Source organism: Capra hircus, chromosome 17 (genome assembly GCF_001704415.2).
Source record: "Capra hircus breed San Clemente chromosome 17, ASM170441v1, whole genome shotgun sequence".
Classification (NCBI taxonomy): domain Eukaryota; kingdom Metazoa; phylum Chordata; class Mammalia; order Artiodactyla; family Bovidae; genus Capra; species Capra hircus.
This window is the reverse complement of record NC_030824.1, coordinates 8,583,379-8,603,902: the sequence shown is the minus strand read 5'-3', so window position 1 is coordinate 8,603,902 and position 20,524 is coordinate 8,583,379. Positions and strand designations below refer to the sequence as shown.

General features: G+C 53.9%; 1 protein-coding gene and 1 non-coding gene across 2 annotated transcripts in view; one reads left to right on the top strand and one right to left on the bottom strand.

The window, feature by feature from the left end:
* Positions 1–20,524, bottom strand: part of GCN1 (GCN1, eIF2 alpha kinase activator homolog) — a 54,485-nt gene that overhangs the window by 17,847 nt on the left and 16,114 nt on the right. The window contains 23 exon segments of the mRNA XM_018061139.1: positions 1,147–1,326; positions 2,036–2,150; positions 2,455–2,576; positions 3,026–3,272; positions 4,509–4,703; positions 5,074–5,239; positions 5,878–5,948; positions 6,141–6,330; positions 6,498–6,625; positions 7,360–7,503; positions 7,822–7,902; positions 9,873–10,054; positions 10,513–10,668; positions 11,751–11,949; positions 12,035–12,148; positions 13,286–13,379; positions 13,612–13,790; positions 14,616–14,740; positions 14,829–15,018; positions 15,832–15,991; positions 16,141–16,216; positions 17,758–17,850; positions 19,293–19,445. Of these exon segments, the coding sequence (XP_017916628.1) occupies positions 1,147–1,326; positions 2,036–2,150; positions 2,455–2,576; positions 3,026–3,272; positions 4,509–4,703; positions 5,074–5,239; positions 5,878–5,948; positions 6,141–6,330; positions 6,498–6,625; positions 7,360–7,503; positions 7,822–7,902; positions 9,873–10,054; positions 10,513–10,668; positions 11,751–11,949; positions 12,035–12,148; positions 13,286–13,379; positions 13,612–13,790; positions 14,616–14,740; positions 14,829–15,018; positions 15,832–15,991; positions 16,141–16,216; positions 17,758–17,850; positions 19,293–19,445 (3,360 nt within the window).
* Positions 8,177–8,248, top strand: TRNAC-ACA. Its single transcript has one exon. It is a non-coding gene; the product is annotated as a tRNA-Cys (tRNA).

Sequence of the window (20,524 nt, the reverse complement as noted above, 5' to 3'; positions counted from 1 at the left end):
CTCAAAACAGCACAGCCACACAATGAGATACGCTATTAGGCCATAAAAAGGGATGAAATACTGACAGATGCTACAATGTGGATGAACCTTGGAAACAGAATGCTAGACACAAGCAGCTAGGCATAAAAGGCCACACAGTGTATGATGCTATTTCCATAACGTGTCCAGATATGCAAACTCAGAGACAGAAAATAGACTGGGGGTCATCAGGGACCAGAGGTAGAAGGGGAAATGAGGAGTGAAACCTAATAATGGGTGTGGGGTTTCTTTCTGGGGCAATGAAAGTGCCCCAGAACTAGACAGTGGTGATACATAATTTTGCAAAGATGCTAAAAACCACTAAGTTGTACATTTGTAAAAAGTGAATTTTATGCAAATTACACTGCAATTAAAAAAAAAAAAAGAAAAAAGGGCCCAGGCTGGATTCCCAAAATGGAAAGCATTCAATTGATAAGAGATAACACTGTCCTGGGCCTTAGAAATCCCCAGGGCTGCTGGACATTGTAAAGAATGACAACAAAACCCACATCTACCTGTTCCTCCCATAAAACCCCATCATTTTCTGATTAAAATCAAGTCTGGAAATACTCAGGCTGAAACGCACTGAATGGTCACCAATGCCCTAAGTTGAAGCTTAGCATTTGACAAGTAGGGTGCTGCAAGTCAACATAGCTGGCTGGGGTTTACTTCTAGAAATCAGTCTTTCCTAATCACTCAAGAAACAACCATGCCAAAGAGTAAGCTCCCTAATCTTCCCTCCATCACAGGTCTCCTGGAATAGAGCGTGAATAGAAAGTTCCCTGGAACCTAACCCCTCTGAAGGGTGCTGCTGCTGCGATCCAGAGCCTGTCATTCAGTTCTGTGGATCTCAAGGCTCCCTTAGAATCAAGCTGCCTCCAGGCCAACAACTCAGTTTCCCCACCTCTACAGTCAATGAGTGCTCCAGACCAACAGGAGAACAGACCACTTCCGAACTATTTTCCACTGATTATCGTAGGAAAAGGGCTTCCCCGAGTTTAAAGGTTATCTCAGGGCAACTGTCGCTGTCCTCAGAGGGCCTGTGCTGAATGAGTGCACGCTCCCTGATGCGTCGAGGGGTGCAGGGAGGAGCAAGGCCCGCGCGCTCGTGGGAGAGGCCTTACGTACCCAGGATCTCTGGGTTCCTGATGACAGAGCCGATCTGCCTGAGTGCCTGCTGCCCGGCCTTCTGCACTTTGACGTGGGAGTCGGTGAGCACCTCCGTGAGCTTGGGCACAATGTTGGGCAGGCAGGACGACAGCTGCTTGGGAGCACAGTAGGCCATGGCCCCGAGCAACTCCACCGACCCTGCAGACGGCAGACACACACCCGTGTGAAATCACGGGCCACAGGCTGGTAGTTCACCTGCCTGGGCAGAGGAGAAGCGGCCTGTTAGTCCCCAAGCGGGAGGGCACAGGGCCTGGCTCCAGCCAAGCGAGCAAGACGCGCCTGAGGCCGGCTGAGCCGGGGGAGCCCGGGTGAGAGCCTGGGCAGTGGTGGGGACAAAGGCCAGACCCAGCCTAGAGCTGGCAGTGTCCCCAGGTCAGTTCACTGAGCTTCTCTGTCCTCACTCCACTCACCCACTGAGTAAGAGAATGAGTTTAAGATGTAGGGCAAAGCCTGAAGGACTAAGGGAAGCCCTGACCAACACTGACCCTCCCCAGATCAGAGCAGCTCCATTTTACAAATTAGGATTCCAAATAAGATTATACTTTTAAAAAGAGGGCTTAATGGGGGAAGAGGTCTTAGAATCAGAGAGCTAGCCACAGACCAACTTTAGAGCTCTGGGATTTCCTGATTTAGGTCTGTGGCTCAAAGGCCTGTTTCTTGCACGAAAATGAACCAACTATTATAGAAACAAGCTGCCTGATGAGAGCCCTAGCCTGGCCCCTGGGCAGGAGGCTGAGGGCGGGGGGCGGGCGGGGGCACACAGGACAAGAGTAGCATCTCTGCACCCCTGGGAGGGCGCTCTTCAGAACAGGAAGCTGAGACAGCGGCACCAAGGGAGCAGCCTCACCGGCTTTGGTTCTCCAGGATTCCTCCTCCAGGGCAGCCAGCAAGGAGGGGAGCACCAGCTTCACCCCGTGAGCACTTAGGTTGCTCATCACAGCCTTGGCACAGTCATCTGCAGCCTCGAGGGAGGAGAAAAGACGTTCAGGGGCTTTCTCCGGTACACCAGGGTCAAGGCCTAAGGCTGGACCATGTGCCCCACTAGTGATCATCACTCACCAGGCGTCTACTGTGTCAGACCCCGGGCCCCGGCCCACACAGCCAACTGACAGGAGGGACGCGCTTTCTCACCTCACCAGGCTTCAGTACCGCACTGGGAACCAGGGGTGTCCGCACTGGTATCTGGCACTCGAGTGGTGGGCTGAGGGGCTCCCACGGGGCAGGGCCCCCACACACACCCCTGCCCCGAGCAGCCTCAGGACTTACCTCCCGCACATACTGGTTCCCGTCCCCAAAGCACAGCAGCAGATGGGGCAGCACGTGGACCACATACGGCTCGAAGAGCTTCCCCAGCATGGTGCAGAGCATCTCGAAGGCAAAGAGGGCTCCTGGGGGTGGCAGGGCGAGGTGGGGCAGTGAGGCTGGGATCGGGACGTCCTCTGGGGATGGGGCAGCCACAGGACAAGCTCCTCGTCCCCTCCTCACCCTCTGGAAATGCTCAGGGCAGCTGGGGGGCTACAACGGCCGCTAAGGAGGGAGCAGCGCCCTCTGCCCACCCCGAGCAGAAGGGAGGCAAGAATGGGAAGCACCACCAGTGAGAAAGGCACCGTCTCCCTCGGCTGAAGGTGCTGTAAAGTCAGAAACAAAGATGCCCAGGCTGCACCGGCGTGGCCAGGATGGAACAGCTCACAGCCAGCCACCAACAGCTCACAGGTGCACACACCCCGAAGCCAGCCTTCGGCAGAGGAGGAAATGCCAGTTCCCTCCTCAGGCAGCCAGCGCGGGGAGGGGGCGCTGACCGCCCACAATGGGCAGCGTCAAGCCTGGAGATACTCACCCTCCCGACGGCGGAAGTTCTTCTTGTCCTGGATGGCATCGGTCAGCGCAGCCATCATCTCCTGCTGCTTCAGCGATAGGATGCCCAGGCCCTTCACCAGGCCTGCCAGTCCATACGCAGCCCCTTTGCGCTCGGCATACTTGTCTGACTCCAGCAGTTGCTGCATCAGCCTCTGGATCATACCCCCTGCGTCCTCCCTGATGGCGGGGACGAGGGGTGGCAAGCAGCTGGCCACGGACTCCTGGACCTGGGGGAGGCGCCTGCCCGTCAGTGCTGAGGCTCAACCATGGCCGGTGCCTGGCGGCCAACGCAGTCCCCAGGCCGGTTTCCGCCACTGCCCGTCAGCCCACAAGGAGCATCAGGAAGGCCGACGGGGGCCACGATCACGTCTGTAGTACGTGCCCACAGGATGCATGCTACATCTGTGAGCCACAAAAGCATCAGCTGTTATGGGGCTGCTTCTGGTCTGAAGGGAGAACCAAGGCCTGGGAAGGTGGGGTGAAGGCTCAGGACGATAAAACTTACTCACAAAGAAAGATCCCGAGAGAAGTGGGCTACGGTGCCTTCTTAGAAACAGCCCAAGTCTCTCGGTTCTCAAATTCATTAGAATCAAAGGGAAATGGGACTAGGACTTAAGAGGACCAAGCCCAAATCGAGTTGTTCCAGAAGATGCTGTCAATCATCCCGACACAGTTCAGGATGCCCAACCAGGCCCAAGAGGTGGCCTGTGGTTAGGAGCCCTGGGCAGGATGCTTTGGAGGCCGGGTGCTCTGATAGCTTTAGCTCAGTTGCTCAGCCGTGTCCGACTCTTTGCAACCCCATGAATTGCAGCACGCCAAGCCTCCCTGTCCGTCACCAACTCCCAGAGTTCACCCAGACTCACGTCCATCAAGTCAGTGATGCCATCCAGCCATCTCATCCTCTGTCGTCCCCTTCTCCTCCTGCCCCCAATCCCTCCCAGCACCAGATAGCTTATTCAACCACAATTCTATCAACCTATGGTTTTCAACTGTGCCTTTGAGGAGAACACTCTGGATGGCTCAAAATGAAGTGAACAAAACGCAAGTCACAGAAAATACACGTAATGTGTTCTTCAAGAAAGAGGGAAAAAAAATCCTTTGCCCTGTGGCCTGAAAACTGCATTAAAAGGCCCCCAAAACATACAACACACACAGAGAGAATGTCACGGAAAGCCTAACATACCAAGGATGATTTTTTTCCCCCTAATCTTTGTATCTCCAGAACCAAGTTTATACAAAGTGCAAAAAATAACTATTAAAAAGTATTAGAAAAAATGCACATAGTTAAGAGATCTAGAACATAGTAACAAGCTGACTCTCCACTAGGGCATTCCTAACTCTGAATAAACTAGGCAGTCCCCTGAAAGAAGGGCAGAGAGCACAGCCATCCGGATTTGACACCCGACTCCGTTTGCAGCTTCCACCGCCCACCCAAACAGGGCCCAGGTGGTCGGGGGACATACCTGCTGGGAGGGGGTGGAAAGGGCAGCGATGAGCTTGGCGACAATCGGCTTCACTTTGGGGTCACTCTTGTCCAGGTGCTTGGCTAGAGAGCCCATGAGGACCACCACGCTCTGGCGCACAGCATCGTAGCTGGCGTCGTTGGGCGCGTCCTTTAGGAATTCCTCGAACACTGGCAGCAGTGAGTTGACGTTCTCCTGAAAGCCCGGGGCACCCAGAGCCTCACGTCAGCCCAGGGACCGTGCCTGGGAACAACGGGCTCTGCCCAAGCCTGGCTGAGGGACAGGCATCCTGACCAGTCAGCCAGCCATGCCAGCGGGCTTCCCGGCTTTCTGGCAGAACTGCAGCAGACTTACATCAATTTAATACCCTTTTGGGGTCTTTCTGACCCCAAAGAAATACAAACAGAATCTGCTGGGGGGCCAGCACCCGGCCAGGATGTCCAGCACTGGGCCTCGCTGTGGCATCATGGTACAGCCTGCCGCCTGTCCCGACCCAGCCTTCTTCCCGCTCCTCAGGTGGCTGAGACCTTGTCCCCCATCTCCTCGCCTGGCTGAGATCTCCTACCTTCCCATGTGTGTTGAGCGTTGCAAGAGCTGCATCCAACATGCACTTCCGGACATCTGGGTTTCGGTCATTGAGGGCGTCCGGGACAAAGAATTGAAAGAGTGGCTTCACCTGAGAGCTGTCCAAACACTGGGAAAGCTTGTTCAGGGCCAAAGCCAAGCCACACCTGGGAAAGCAGGGGGAACGTGTCAGTGGAGTCAGAGGCCTCCCGGCTGGGGACCTCTATCCTGGCATGTCATGAGGAGAGCGAGCCTGCCAACAGCACACGCTGCTCCAGGGCAGAGCACAGCACGAAGCCCGGAGCCCTGTGCTCGCCCCCGGCTCTGCCCGTGGGTCTGGAACCGCCCACTTGTAAGAGAGCCCTGCCATCTGCCCAGAGGTTACCCCGCAGGGTGACTGCGAGCAGGGGAGCACTCTGCCTGTTTCCCTCTGTGTGAGTGCACTGCCTAGCCTTCTCCCACCAGGCAGGAGGAGACGGAGGGGAAGGAAGCAGAGGTGACGACATCGGAAGTGGCTGTATTCTACAAAAGCCTAGTATGGTGAATCTTTCAGCCACAGCCGTGAGGAGGTACCTGGGAACTCTAAGAAAACAGTCCCCAGGGGAAAGGAGAAACATGAGCAGAGTTGCCCAGCTGACCAGGAAGAGCCGGAAGTGGACCTCAGGCCTCTGACTCAGAGGGAAGTCTTGTCTTTTCCTACCCCTGCTGACCCATCACCCTCTGCTGCCTCCTCGTGGCATGCAGCTTCCACCTGGTCACACATCCAGAAGCGCTGAGAGGTACAAGGCTGCAACAGCTGTCGTACCTGGCTTCCCACTGGTCTGGAGGAGATTCGGAGATAACTCGTCCCAGAGCATCCAGCACCGGGGGCGGCCGCTGCAACAAACAGGTGATCGATGCACTGCAGGGCTCTCTCCGGGCCCGTGGGCCAGCCAGTCACCCGGGTGAAGTGGGATCAGGCACTAGCGACCCTGAGCCACGGGGTGGCTCCTGTCTGGATTAGGTTGGAGGCTGATCAGGGTCCAACCCACCCTTGCATGCCCAGACTACAGTGCCCGGACGACTCACATAGAGCTTCTCCTGGTAGATCTCCATGAGCCTGCCCATGACCTCGGCCGCCTGCCGCTGGTAACGGGCCACCGCCTGGGAGAGGGCTTCCGCCCCGGCCTGCCTCACAGCTGCCTCGTGATAGATGACGTCATCGATGAGCAAGGAGCAGAGGTCTGGCTGCAGATCTAGGCCCATGGTTGACCAGAGCCTACAACAGACCAAAGGCAGCTGGTCGGACAAGGACCGGCAGCACAGGCCCTGCCAAAGCCAACGCCCCAGCCCTCGATCCCTCTGTAGGCTCAGCACGCTGGGTCCAGTTATTCCACAAGAAGAAAGAGAACAAAGCAGGACAGGCAGCCTTCTGACGGTGCTCACCTCTCGGCCAGCTTCCGGATCTCCTCCTCCTTGTCGAACTTGACCACCCAGAGCCTGCGCAGAAGGTTCAGGCCATTCTTCTCATCGGTGTCAGGCGCCGGCAACACCATGTGGAGTTCCAACAGGCCCTGAGAGGTGTGGGATCACACCGCATGAGGCAGGACCTTTGGGAGGACACTCTGACCTGCCCTCCCCCTGCCCCCCATGAGGGCTGCACCATCCAAGATGAAGCCAACAGCCACTCGTGGGTCTCCACAGAAAATCAATTAAAACGAACTCTTAACTTCTTCAGCTGCACCAGCTACATTCCAAGTGCTCAGGAGCCACTCGATGGCTGGTGGCTGCCCTGCTGGACGACACAGTTAAACAGTCCCATCCCGGCAGACAGCTCCGCTGGACAGCAGCGCTGGTTAGGGAGCGCCATGAGGCAGACCAACTCATCAGCTGCTCTGTCCCTTCAAAGAGCTTTTCTTTTGTGAGATGATGGCATGCAGCGGTGAAATTTTTTTTAAGTAAACTTTAAAAATTTAACTGTTAACATTCAAGATCAACAAAAATCTCTAAAAAAGGATGTTCCCTCTGTTTTAAGAAATATTTGCCGCACTGCCATTGTGTTTCCCAGTGCATTTTAGAAGTTAGGTGATGTCGTCAAAGGCAAAGGAAAAAACCAGTGATATGACTGCTTCGTTGTTCCAATTCCCAGAATGACCCCAAGCCACCCTCTGCAACCTTGCTCTTTGCCTCCAGCACACACTGGTGCACATGCGCAGCACCTCCCATCAGGGCAGCTCAAAGAGCAGGGCTGAGGGATGAGGTGGGGGGGCAGGGGGCGAGGCAGCCCTGCAAGGGCATGGGCACGCACCCGGAGTGCAGTGTCCCGCACGTTGGCACAGGGGGACAGCAGGGCGCAGAGCAGCACGTCCACCTCCTCCTGCTCTGCAAAGGCACAGCCATCCTCACCACTGCTGCTGGCACACAGGGTGGTCAAGGCCTCTGAAGCTAGAACCTGAGGGAGACATCCAGCCGCTGGGCTCAGTTCAACAAATCGTTTCCTACTACGAGGCCAGGCAGGGGAGCTGGAGATGGGCTTCAGGGGGGATCTGAATTAAGAACACCTACCCCACCCACCCCTACTAGGCCTCAGACCCCAGCGCCAGGCCAAGGCAGTGGCAGGATCCAAGCAAAACCGCTCATGAACTGAGAACAGTCTGGCTGGCTCTCATGAGTACCGCTGTGCCCAAGGCTAGAACTGAGGGCTGGGAGAGGCAATCAGAACCTGAGGGCGGGGTTGTGAATGGTAGAAGCCAGCAGGGAACCACATCACCTGAAGTCGGGGAGAGCCCGTCCCGATCACCCAGGTTAGAAGGCGCAGCACGGCCACACGAGGCAGCAACTCCGGGCCGTTCTACAGGAGAAAGCACATGAGGCAGGACGAAGGTCCACGGAACGTCTGTAACCAAGCCCGGAGGCACATGAGTCCCTCTCACCCACAGGGGAACATTCTGGGTCTTCCTGCTGACCATGCTGGAGGGACCCAGTCAAGTCCACAGCTCAATCCACAGGAGCCAACCCCAGTCAGCCGTGATCTCCAGGGACCAACAATAACTATTCTTACCCTTGGATGAAACAGACTTTTGAAATACAGGTGGCTCATGAACACACATGAGCCACCTGTGGCTTCCTTTGTGGCTCAGACGGTAAAGCGTCTGCCTACAATGCAGGAGACCCAGGTTCGATCCCTGGGTCGGGAAGTTCCCCTGGAGAAGGAAATGGCAACCCACTCCAGTATTCTTGCCTGAAAAATCCCATGGACAGAGGAGCCCAGTAGGCTACAGTCCATGGGATCGCAGAGTGGGACACGACTGAGCGACTTCACTTCACTTCATGAATACACAAAGAGATACTGAACTTTACAAGTAAGTAAAGAAATGCAAAATAAAACAAGACTCCATTCTTCCACCTGTCATTGGCAAGCTAAACACTACGTGAGGTTGTATGAGGTTTGGAGAAAAGGGAACGCTTAGCGAGGGTATAGCTCAGAACATGTCACGTGACCTAACAATTCCACGCCCAAGAATCTGTCCTATGAGAATGTTCACATGGTGTGTGAGGCAGCAAATGAACACGGGGACACACCACAGCTGTGTTCAAAACACGGAAAGGTTTGCGGCCTTAAAATGTCAATCAGCAAGTAAAAAGCTGACTAAAACATGGTGTGCCACGGAACAGAGCCCATAAGATGAAATCCACAGGATATGGGCCACACGGATCCTGACGCTGGAGGAGGCCGAGAGAAGACATTCCCGTGGAAGCAGTGGTACAGTCCATTTTTTGCATGACTGCATTTGTGGGTGTGAGCTTTATGTGTGCTTAAATAAAAAAAAGTCCACGAGGGTATAGACCAAACTGTTATTAATAGTTACATCTGAGGAGGGGCATTTCTCTTTTTGCTTCTGTATTGTTGGAATTTTTTTAAACTACGTAAGCATTACTTTCAAATTTTTAGAACATAATCTACTAAAACTGGGCTTCCCCAGTAGCTCAACTGGTAAAGAATCCGCCTGCAATGCAGGAGACCCTGTTTCAATTCCTGGTTGGGAAGTTCCCCTGGAGAAGGGATAGGCTACCCACTCCAGTACTCTTGGACTTCCCTGGTGGCTCAGCTGGTAAAGAATCCACCTGCAATGTGGGAGACCTGGGTTCAATCTCTGGGTTGGGAAGATCTCCTAGAGAATAAAACAGCTACCCACTCCAGTTTTCTGGCCTGGAGAATTCCATGGACTTTATAGTCCATGGGGTAGAAAAGAGTCGGACATGACTGAGTGACTTTCGCTTTTAATCTATTAAAAAAGAAAACTCCTCGAGACTTCCCTGGTGGTCCAGTGGTTAGGACTTCACGTTCCAATGAAAAGGGTGGGGATTCTAACCCTGGTCACAGAGCTAAGATCCCACATGCCTCGTGGCCAAAATCCCAAAACATAAAACAGAAGCAATATTCTAACAAATTCAATAAAGACTTTATAGATGGTCCACACCCAAAAAGTCTTAAAAAAAAAAATCCTGACTGAATGAGCTCCAGTCTCAAAAGCAAGTGAAAAGGATAGTAAACAGCACTGTCTTCTTAAGAACAACACACAATAAGTTAGAGTCCTTCAACTCCTTTGGCTCAGAGACTATCAGATGCAGGAGACCCATAGCTTCTGTGAGGCCTTGAGAGCCTCTCTCAATAGAACATTTGAGGTCTCCCCACCAATGGCCGCTGCTGTAGGACCCCCTCCCCAGAACTGTTCATGGGTCAATAAGTGTCAGAAGCCCCTGCCCCACCCCACCCCCAACCCCACTCAAGCCAAGGGGGAGCCGAGCTCCCCGCCCTACCTCGTCCACACGCCCAGGTGGGTTGCTGGGGGAGGCCCGCAGCTGGGCATGGACGGTAAGGATCTGAAGAATCTGGGCCATCCTTTCCTCCTCCTCCTCGCTGTGGTGGGGCATCTCAGTCAGCACCATCTTCAGAAATGGGAAAACCAAGGAGAAGGCTGGTGCGGACAGGGGCGCAGCATCTGTGAGAGCAAGAAGCAGACCAACTCTGCAAGCGGGCCAGGCCCCGAGCTTGGCTGCTGCAGCGTCCATCCTCAGGGCGAGTGGGCGGGGAGACAGCCGGAGGCCCTTTCTGACACCCTGAAGCCAGCAGCATCACAAGAGAGACAAGAGACGGCAGTCCAGTTCTAAAGCCAATGCCGCTCCTACCCCAGACAGCGCCTGGTTCCACAATGTGAGCGTTAAAACAGACAAGTAAATTCCAACAGCAAAAACTAAACCCTCAAGGGTTGGGGGTGGGTCACAGTGACTGGACTCAAAAGTCACCCATCTAGTTCAAGGGGTGAGGTGAGGAAATCAAGGCCAGCAAGGAGAGAGACCAGCGGAAGCCACGGCCTCAGGAAGCGCAGGGGATGGGAGTCAAGTCCCCGCACAGTTCACACCGCCTCACGCCCTCTGTCCACCCTATCCTGCCCCTTACCTGGCTCGCCCTTGCCCGCCCTGCTGGTGATGGTGTGACTGTGCAGCAGGGTCACCGCCCTCTTCACGGCCACTGACAGCTCCTCCTGGCACCACGACTCGTCCAGGGCACATTCCGGCTTCAGCAGGCGCAGAGTCACATGGCTCACCAAAGTGCCTGTGTCCAAGAGAAGGGACCCACAGGGGATGACCCACGCAAAGACACACATTCTGGCTCAGGTGTGAACCAGGGACCCATGTTCCCCTGAGTTAACAGTAATCAGCTCTGCTCTGCCCATCTCCTCAACCTAGTTTCTCATTTTAACTCCGTGCCACCCCGAAAGGGTGGGCAAGCTGGCGAGGGGCTATCCTTCTGACAGTAAAGAATCAGAAGTACACGGCGAGGCGGCATGAGCCACACAAGGTTACTCAGCTGGGAGTGAAGCTCTACCCACAGGGCGCTCCCACCTCCATGCAGCAGCCCAGCCAGCCGGGTAACACTTCCAATAGGTTCTGCGTGCACGGCCTGACTCCAGCCTCACCCATGGGAATGTATCCTTAAGGCTCAAAGGTGTCATACAATCCACAGAGCAAGGTTACCACAATTCCCAGCCACCTCACAAGGTTCTTTGCGGCTAAAGAGAAAGCTTCTCAAGGCCACAGAGACCTCTGGTCATCCACATCTGGCTACTCAGGAGCTCTGGGCTCCACGGATAGGCCACGTGGCACCAACTATCCCACTGCCACTGAATTTAGAACTGCTACAGAAAGATCAAGGGCTTCCCATGTGGCCCAGTGGTAAAGAACCTGCCTGCCAATGCAAGAGACATAAGAGATGAGGGTTCGATCCCTGGGTCAGGAAGATCCGCTGAAGTAGGAAATGGCAACTCACTCCAGCATCCTTTCCTGAGACACCCCATGGACAGAGGAGCCCAGAAGGCTACAGTCCATGGGGTCGCAAAGAACTGGATATGACTGAGTGACGCAGCACACACACGCACACACACACACACACACACAGATCACTGACTAGCATCTAAAATTTGGTCCTCAGAGTGAAGCCACAGTAGACATAAGAATGGAGAGAGATGGCACCACGTGCTCCCCGGGATGTGCAGCTTGGGCTGCCTAAGGCTGCACCCACGGGAATACAGGTCAGTAGCTGAGGTCACTGCATGTCTCCCCCAAGCACTCAGGGCACCCCTGTCCACCCCCCTCCTGCCCCGGGGCCATGCCCACATCCAGCCAATGAGAACTAACCCAAAGCCTTGAGCCTCGGGGGCATGACACAGGCAGCCAAGGACAGGAAAGGGGTCTTGATCCTGGGAGCAGCCAGGGGAGACTTCAGCAAGGGCAGGAAAGAGTCGACCAGGACCGGGATGTACTGGGTCAGGCCGGACGGGTTCTTGGCCAGGATGGTGTCCAGCAGCCCCAGCGCCGCCTCCAGCTCACCATCCAGCTGTAAGCAAAGTCAGCCCAGAGGGCCTGTCAGCAGGGCCCACCCTGACAGTAAGTGAGGCGGGGGCGCTGGGGTAGCCGCTCACCTCCTGCAGCCGCCTCCGGATCTGTGCCTCCTTGTCCAGCTGGGCCTGCAGCATCTCCTTCTGTTTGCTGGTCAGCTGCACCTCCTCTTTTATGCCTTTCTTCTTCTTTATCTCCTGAAGGGACAAGCACAGCAATTCCGTCTCCAGGGCACAGACCTGCCTCCCTCCCACCACCAGGCAAGGTGAGGTCAGCGCCACCGTCAGCTCCAGGTCAGCTGTGAGTCTGTGATCTGGACCCTAAACCTGCCGGCTGGCCTCCCCCACCTCCCACAAGCCCAAGGCCGCCTGGTTTCTACAGAACAGAGAGCAGTAGAGCAGCCATTTCTTGCCAGATTCTCTACAAGCAAAACACAAAGAATCTTTACGTGTTAAGAGAAATGGAAAGTTCCTCCAAGTGTTAAAGAGGGTATTCTGGAAGTCACATAGCTTCAGAATTCTAGCCTAAGCCTCTCCCACCTCTGACGAGCCTGCCCTACATTCTCCTCCAGTGTAAGCTAAAGCCTGGCAGAGGCTGAGAGCATTCGTTCATCTGATATTTACTGAGCACCTAGGAGGTGCCAGATGCTTGGGAGACTGTGGGAACAAGACCAAGTCTCTGCCCTTACAGAGCTCGCCATCTTAGTGGGGGTGGCTACACAACGAACAGGGAACAGATATATAAACAAGGTGGTTCAGACCATGACCGGTGTCGTGAAAGGAATAAATACGATGCATAACAAACGAGAACGGGGAGGCTCGGCTCTGGGGAGCGTGGGCAGAGGGGTCACCTCTCTGCAGAAGGGACATGTGGGCAGCGATATAGAAGACAAGAAGAACTCAGCCTATAAAGAGTGAAGAAGAAAATGAAAAGACTGAGGGAGAAGCACAGGCTGAGACAAGAGCCCTGTGTGCCGTGCTTCCACCAGAACCAGCCCCGTCACCACTGAACACAGCCATGAACCCCAATGCCCCAGAGGCTACACTGTGCCAGGGCCCGTGCCCACTGTAGGAGGACAGACGGGTCCTGGCCATCCAGGAGTGGGGTGTGGGGATGGGCATGGAGTCAAGTTACACCATTTAGCAGAGAAAATACATGAACTACTGACAGCAGAAAGAAAAATCTCTTTTCCTGGAGTTCCGGGTGGAGAAAGCTACTGAGAAAGAGCAGATCAAGAAGGTGACAGGAGGACCCGGGCTGAGCGGGGAGGTCAGAGGTATATGCCACAGGTCAGGGTGACCCAGTGGACTGGCCTGAGGCCTCCGCACACCCACCTCCTTCAGCTCCAACTCGATGATCTGCTCCTTGAAGGAGTAAGCTTTGTTCTCTCGCTTCATGTTGGCCTTTTTTATGCTGTCCTGCTGGGCACTGAAACACCAGAGTGGGTGATCAACCAGGTTCCATCCGGCCACGAGGCCCTTTAGCTTCCCACCAGCCACAAGACCCCTGCTACCTCTTAAGTCACGGGCACCAGGCAAGCACTGGGTCCTCCACACACCCTTGTATCCAGGACCGAAGGCTGTGTGTGGACCACAGCCAGCACTCCCCCAACAGACAGACAGACTGTATCACTTACTGAGCCCTCGAGCAGGCGGCTCACCTCTGGATGATGGACTTGTCATACAATTCCCCTGCAGGGGTCTGCATGATAGCAAACTCCTCCCGCGTCACCTGGCACAGCGCTGGGTTCTGCACGGAGGCGGTGATGGTGCTGATGAGCTGCGGGAGGACCCGGTCTGGGGACAGGATCGAGAGGGAGCCCATGGCGTTCATGGAAGACTGTCAGACAAACAGACACGGTCAGTGCCTGCCACGGCTGGCATGGGAGAGAGGGCCTGCCATGTCTCACGCCCCGGGCAGCAGGCTCCCCTTCTTGCCACTGCCTGTTCCTTCTGAACCCTGCCACTGGAGTGGACGGCTACAGGGTGTGCCTGCCTTCTCAGCATGCCACACCCGGACATGGGGGACACATTTCTCTCCCACTCTTGATCTCTGTGGTTCAGGTAGAGCTTCCCCCCACCCTCGCTAGAGATGGGCATGTGACCCAGACCGGAAGGATGGGCCCTGGGATGAGCAGAGGACCCGAGTCAGGTCAACCCGGGCGGTAAGGGCCCCTGCCAGCTGGAATGGTTGGAAAATGCCAGCTTTTCCCACGGGAGCTAACGGGATGAGACGTAAGCCTAGAACAGCTATCCTGCTACTGAAAAGCAGAGACTGATAACAGAGCCCATGCTGCACAAAGCAGCAGTGAGGCACAGAGGAGGAAGGGAGATGGACAGAGGGCAAGAAACGTTCCACTTATGAGGTCTTGAGGACATCTGAGTCCCTGTCCTGCCACATCCAGGGGCTTACCAGCTAGATGCAGCAACCAGGGGGGAGAGGGAAAGATGGCGGAGGAATAGGACGGAAAGACCACTTTCTCCCTCACAAATTCCTAGATGCAGCAACCAGCAAGCTCCCTGCTAATCTCAAACTAGTTGGCGCTCTCTGTCACTTGCAACCCAACGGTCCAAACCACTTCTCATCACCCCGTCTTCTGTTTCTCTGAATCTTCCTGGTCTGCCCTCTGACCTGAGGCCAGAGCCAGCTCACAGACCCAACTACCTGGTTCAGGGGGCTCTGTGTAGTGATCCTGGGGATGATCTGGTCCAAGTGCCTAGTAATGAAGGCTTCTGGATCGATCTTCATCCTGGCGAGAAGTGCTGGCCAGAGGCCAGACTGCACAGCCACTGAAAGGAAGGGGAGCTCTTTGAGGCCTTCTGCCCACCTGCTCTTCCGACAGAGTCCCTGCCCCACCCACCCACCTGGGCCACAGACCTAAGGATGGGTGGTGAGAGATGATCAGCATCTCCTGTGCCAGCTGTTCCATGCCAGTGACGCCGCCCTCCAGCCCTGGCACCCCAGAGATGACGCACAGAGCCTCCTGCAGAACCCGCGGGGGCACGTAGGCCTTGCCCACCTCAGTCACCTCCCCAGTGTCGGTCACCAGAGCCTCGAAGGGCAGCACCTGCGGGGAGACAACGCATGAGCCCCAATGATCAGAGCCCCATGCCGGCCTGCTCCCCGGGAGATGAAGACGCAGGGAACGTGGCTGCCTGTCATTCATGCGATTCTCTGGGCCCCCTGCTGGCGTGGAGACCAATGCCCAGAGCCCTGCACTGGGATCCACAGGCTGTGAGATGGGCCTGGAAGGAAGCACCTAGGGTCCTGAACCTCAAAGAGTCCACAGGGGGAAAAAAGGCAACAGAATCCGATGCAGGGGGAACGAACCTGAGACTGCAAGTCTGGCACCAGCCCACATCCCTACGGCAGCTCAGGGAGGGAGGGAAGCAGTGAAACGGGACACAAAGAGCACTGAAACCAGGAGCCAGGCCCCAGTCCTGCCACCACCCACTGATGGGAGATGCTGAGCAAGTCATTTCAGCTGCCAGAACCATGAGCAACTCCCGTAAAACAAGCGCAGTACGCCTGTCGGCCTCTTAAAGGCATTATGAGACAAAGACAGAGAGAAGGGTAGAAAAACGTTTAAAAAACTTTTAAGTGCTTTAAAAACGAAGTGTTTTTCCATTACTCAAGAATAGAAAGGTTGACTTATGTGTGATAAGACATGGGAAAAAAGAACGGCGTCTGCAAAGGAAAAGGAATGGTGTGAAACAAAGTGGTCCCTGAGCTGTGAGGCAGGGCAGGAGACCCTGGCATCACACGGAGCCTGCGTAAGTGAGAACAGCCAGGGAGCACCCCAGGTGAGATCCCACAGCGCAGGCAGGGGCAGCTCGGGGGTCTGTGAGCCCCAGTTCTGGGGCCTGGAAGAGGCTCTGACCTTGTGAGAACTGAGGACGGTCTTCAGCTCCTCCAGCAGTCCGTACGCCAGCTTGAAGCCCCCGAGAGAGGACAGCAGCTTCCGGGCCGTCTGCTGGGCCTGCCTGCGCACGTGCCAGGGGCGGCTCAGGAGCACGGCCGCCAGGGCCCGGTGGTACTGCCTGCAGCAGAGGGACAGGGCACGCTGGGGACAGCCGGGCGTGGCTCTCCACAGCCAGCCTCCCGCCCCTCACACACCGCTGCGGCTCGGGATCCTGCCAGGGAATGGGGTCGTCTGGCCTGAGGGGGAAGGTGAATAAGCCCCACGTACTGAACTTTGCTGCCTGTGAGTCGGTGCGGATGGTCAAGAAACAGTCTCTCTGTCAGGTGCAGCACGGTACACAGGGCTGGTGAGGGGAAAGAAACAGCGCAAGTGTTTTTAAAATAGAGAATACGGCTGCGGCCAAACTGCCCTGAACGCGCCCGGTCTCATCTACAACAGAGGAGACGGGGACTTCCCTGGTGGTCCAGAGGCTGAGACTCCGCGCTCCCAATGCAGGAGGCCCAGGTTCCATCCCTGGTCAGGGAACTAGATCCCACATGCCGCAACTAAGGCCCAGGGCAGCCAAATACACAAAGAAATTAAATAGAGAAAATATCCACAAAGAACGGGAAAAGTTGGAAATCAAAATGTAAGCGTAAAATTACACTTTCACTTGAATTTTCTTTTTTTTAAACTTTTTACTTTATATTGGAGTATAGTTGATTTAACAATGCTGAGTTAATTTCAGATGTATAGCCAAGTGACTCAGTTATACATATATGTTATCTACTGAATTTGCTTTTCTGCTAAAAGCAAGTTATGCTTTTAGCATATGCACACGTGTATTTTGGAACCAGCAAAAGTATACACTTTTAATTAAAACAGTGAGATCCTACGGTATAGCACACAGAACTATATTCAATAAACTATAGTGGAAAAGAATATGAAAAGGAACGTGTATATACATGTATAACTGAATCATTCTGCTGTACAGTAAAAATTAACACACGAATATATTAATAAATCCAACTATACTTCCATTATTTAATTCGTATGCAGTTCTAAGGAATAAGAGCACTCACATACTGATGTGAAATGATTTCCAAATCTAGACAGCACAATGCATATAGCATGCATATTACCTTTTATATAAAAAGGCAGAGAACTAACACATAAGGATATTTATTGGTATAAAAATAAAATATCGACAATACACAGCAAGGGGATAAAACCGGTTTTCCATGGCTAGGGACACTGGGCAGAGATCAAAGCAACGGTGTAAGTTTCAGCGTAGCCCCTCTTGGGGCTTTTATTTTTGTATTATATGAATACAATTCCTGTTCAAAGACTAGCTAAATGTGTTTTAAACTTCAGGAAGTGACTAACAGTTGTAGCTCATTAACAGAATGTTGTGATGTGCAAGTCAAAAGACTTTTCAAGTCACCAATTAGCCACAGGTACTTCTAAGGCAACCTAGAATTTTAAACATACACTTAAAGATCAACAGTTCCTTTTCTGCCAAGATAGAAACCAGTAGTTTTTCTGTCTCCCAGTGGGGGAGTAGAGCCAGCCACACCTCACTAGAGCTTCTCAGCTGCCGCTGAACATAAAGCCCCTGAGACAACACCAATTACCCGATCAGCTGTAATTACAGCTAATGTCACAGCTCTACAGCTATTAGCGCTCTGTCTCCACAAACCTCCCCCTCCACTCCCACCTCCCAGCCTTCCAGGCCCCACAGGAATAACGTCATTCTCAGGAAAGCTGAGCTGCTGGTCAGACCGCTCTGCTCCAGGTCTCTGCCAAGCTGACTGGTCAAAACAATAGGTAGTCCGGGAAGGGTCATCTCTGAAGACCCGCCAGAGAGACTCAGCCCCAAATTCAACTTCAACTAGGCAGACTCACCATCCTCTGAAGCCATGAGCAGGAATTTCTCAGAAGTGAAAACCTGCTTCTTCTCATCCAAAATGAGCTGCCAGAAACCACTCAGTTTGGCCTCTGCAAGAGACAAAAGGTCACTCCACCACACAGCCCACCGCCTCCCCCAGGGCTGGCCCCGCCACGCTGCAGCTGCTGGGGCTGGGTCATCTGGCAGAGCCGTCTCGGCAGGGAGGAGTCACTCCCAGGCTCACTGTCCTCCCATGCCGAGAACTAACTAGTTCTTCTGGTAGCATCACCTCTTATGGAAACCTCTGGTGCTTCTCCACTGCCTGCAGGAGCCCAGACGACCTGCCTCCCACCTCGGATTCCCACCTGCTCCAGGTGCCAGGCGGAGCTCCTTCAGGGCCTCACGTGGTGCCTTCCCTTGCCCTTCCCTGGTCTGAACTCACACTGGGCCATTCCCTTCCAGTCAGTGAAACTCCTTCTAGTCCTCAGGGCCCTAGTTCAAATGCTCCCTCCTTCAGGAAGCCTTTCCTGGCCCCTAACTCCGAAACTAAAAGCAATCCACCTCCTCTTATGCTATGTTTTGCCTTTAACGGCAGATAATGTTTGCATATCCCTTCTCCCATTACAGTAAAGGCAGCTTAAAACTTGCTGAAGCAGGGTCATGTTCACTTCTGCCTCCCCCCACAGAGAAGTAGCTGAGTGCTTTGGCCTATACTCAGGTGTCAAGCAATAATATGTGAAAAGAGCTGAATCTTGTCTCTAACCACAGGAGTATGTCCAGCTACGTCCGCACAGGGTAGGAGTTAGACTGAACAAGCATGGAATACCCGGTAGCCACAAAAACAGGAAATCTCTTTTTGTTGCAGATTTAGAATCTTTTCCCAGATGTGTTCAGTATATAAAATGGCACGTATAGCACGTTGTTGTTGTTCAGTTGCTAAGTCGTGTCCAACTCTTTTGCAACCCCATGGACTGTAACCTACCAGGCTCCTCTGCCCATGGGATTTCCCAGGCAGGAATATCTTCCCAACCCAAGGATCAAACCCGAGTTTCCTGCATTGGCAGGCGGACTCTTTACCACTGAGCCAGCAGGAAAGCCCATGTATAGTACGTTACCCAGGGTGTTTGGGCAAATACACATTAGCCATCTCTGGACACGAAACTGGTAATGTCCTCCAAGGAGAGAAACTGAGTGGCTGGAAGGCAGGCTGGCTAAACTCAGGGGACACTGTTCATGTTACACCCTAAAACTGTATAACCAATCAAAAACGAAGTCCCACTGAACACCTGCAGGGATGAGCCTCAGGGTCGCACTGAGCGGTGGGAGGGCAGCAGGGGGCGCTGTCACCGTACTCCTCCGCTCGGTTACTCCAATGCTCAGGGACGGGAGCTTGCGGATAAAATCCATCCCGGCAGGTGCCAAGTGGCCCTGTGGCTGCTCAGGGGGTAAGTGGCCAAGCTGACGCAGCCAAATCCTGAACATCTGGCCCTCCTCCCAGGGACTCTGGAAGAGGCCCTTGTGCGCAGCCTCCTGGACACCGCTAGACTCTTACCAGCCTGTGAGTCGGCCACTGAGAGCTTCGTGAGTAGCAAGGCAGCAGCGACCCCTTCGGTGACGACGGGAACCTGAGTGCCTTGGGAGGCCGCCTTCTCCACTGCCTGGATGAGCAAGGGCAGCAAGTCCAGGGCCTGCAGCAGTGTATCACCTGTGGAGACAGGACCGGCGCCTGTCCATCACTCAGGGTGGGGGGTGGGGGGCAAGATTACCTGAGAAAGGACATTCACCCCTGTCTGAACCGGCTAATGATTACCTTTCAAATACCTCGAAGGAGTGGAATAGAATCTAGGGCTTAAATCAAACTCTACAACCTTACGGACAGAGCTAGAAGGGTCCTTACTAACCCAAGAGTCTGGCTATTCATTTGATGGATAAAGAAACAGAGGGGTGAAGTGAGTTGCCCATGGCCACACAGCTGGTTGGGAGAAGAGAACCAGGGCAAAACCTCAGGTCCACCAATTTCTTTCTGGGGCGGTTTCCCCACACCAGACAACCTCCAGACCCAAAGCCCCCAACCAGAACCAATCTGCTGACCTAGGAACCAAAGTCTATTTTTTTAAAAAAAGGTAAAAACCTACCAAAACCTGTAACTAAACTCATAAATTACCAAACTGGTATATCAGAATATTTCACACACAAAAAAGCATTTCATTTGGACAATGCCACGTTTTTGAATCCAAGAAATGTGTATTTTAAAGGTTTATGTTTGCTTTTAAAGTCTGGAGCAGAACTAGAACTAGCTCGAGCTAGAGACGAGGTTAAACCAAGACTTGGCTGTTTGGAACTCAACCTAAAGTCAACTTTGATCAGTGCACCAAAACTGCAAAGTGATACACAAGCTCAGACACAGAACAGAAGGGGGTCACGTTTCTAGAGGGCACTCTGGAATCTCCCAGACATTTCCATAGACACAGTCATCATCCATTTAAACCATAAGTGAAACAGGAGTCCACTTGAGAGGTGGAAATCAGTGTTGGAGATTTTCTCCTTGGGGATCAAGCTCCTACCCAGATTTGCTGTGTCCCCTCACTGCACGTGGAAACGAGGCAAGTGCCCAGATGACAGGTTTGTCAGCCCTGACGCGAGGGCAGGGCTGGTTTCTCACAGTTCCAGGGTAAAGATTATAAATTTACACCTCATATATCAGTCTTATCAGAATCCTATCTTCATTTCAGAAAACAGAGCAACGGGTTCTGGCTATGGGTCCTCTCTGAATAAACTTTGTAC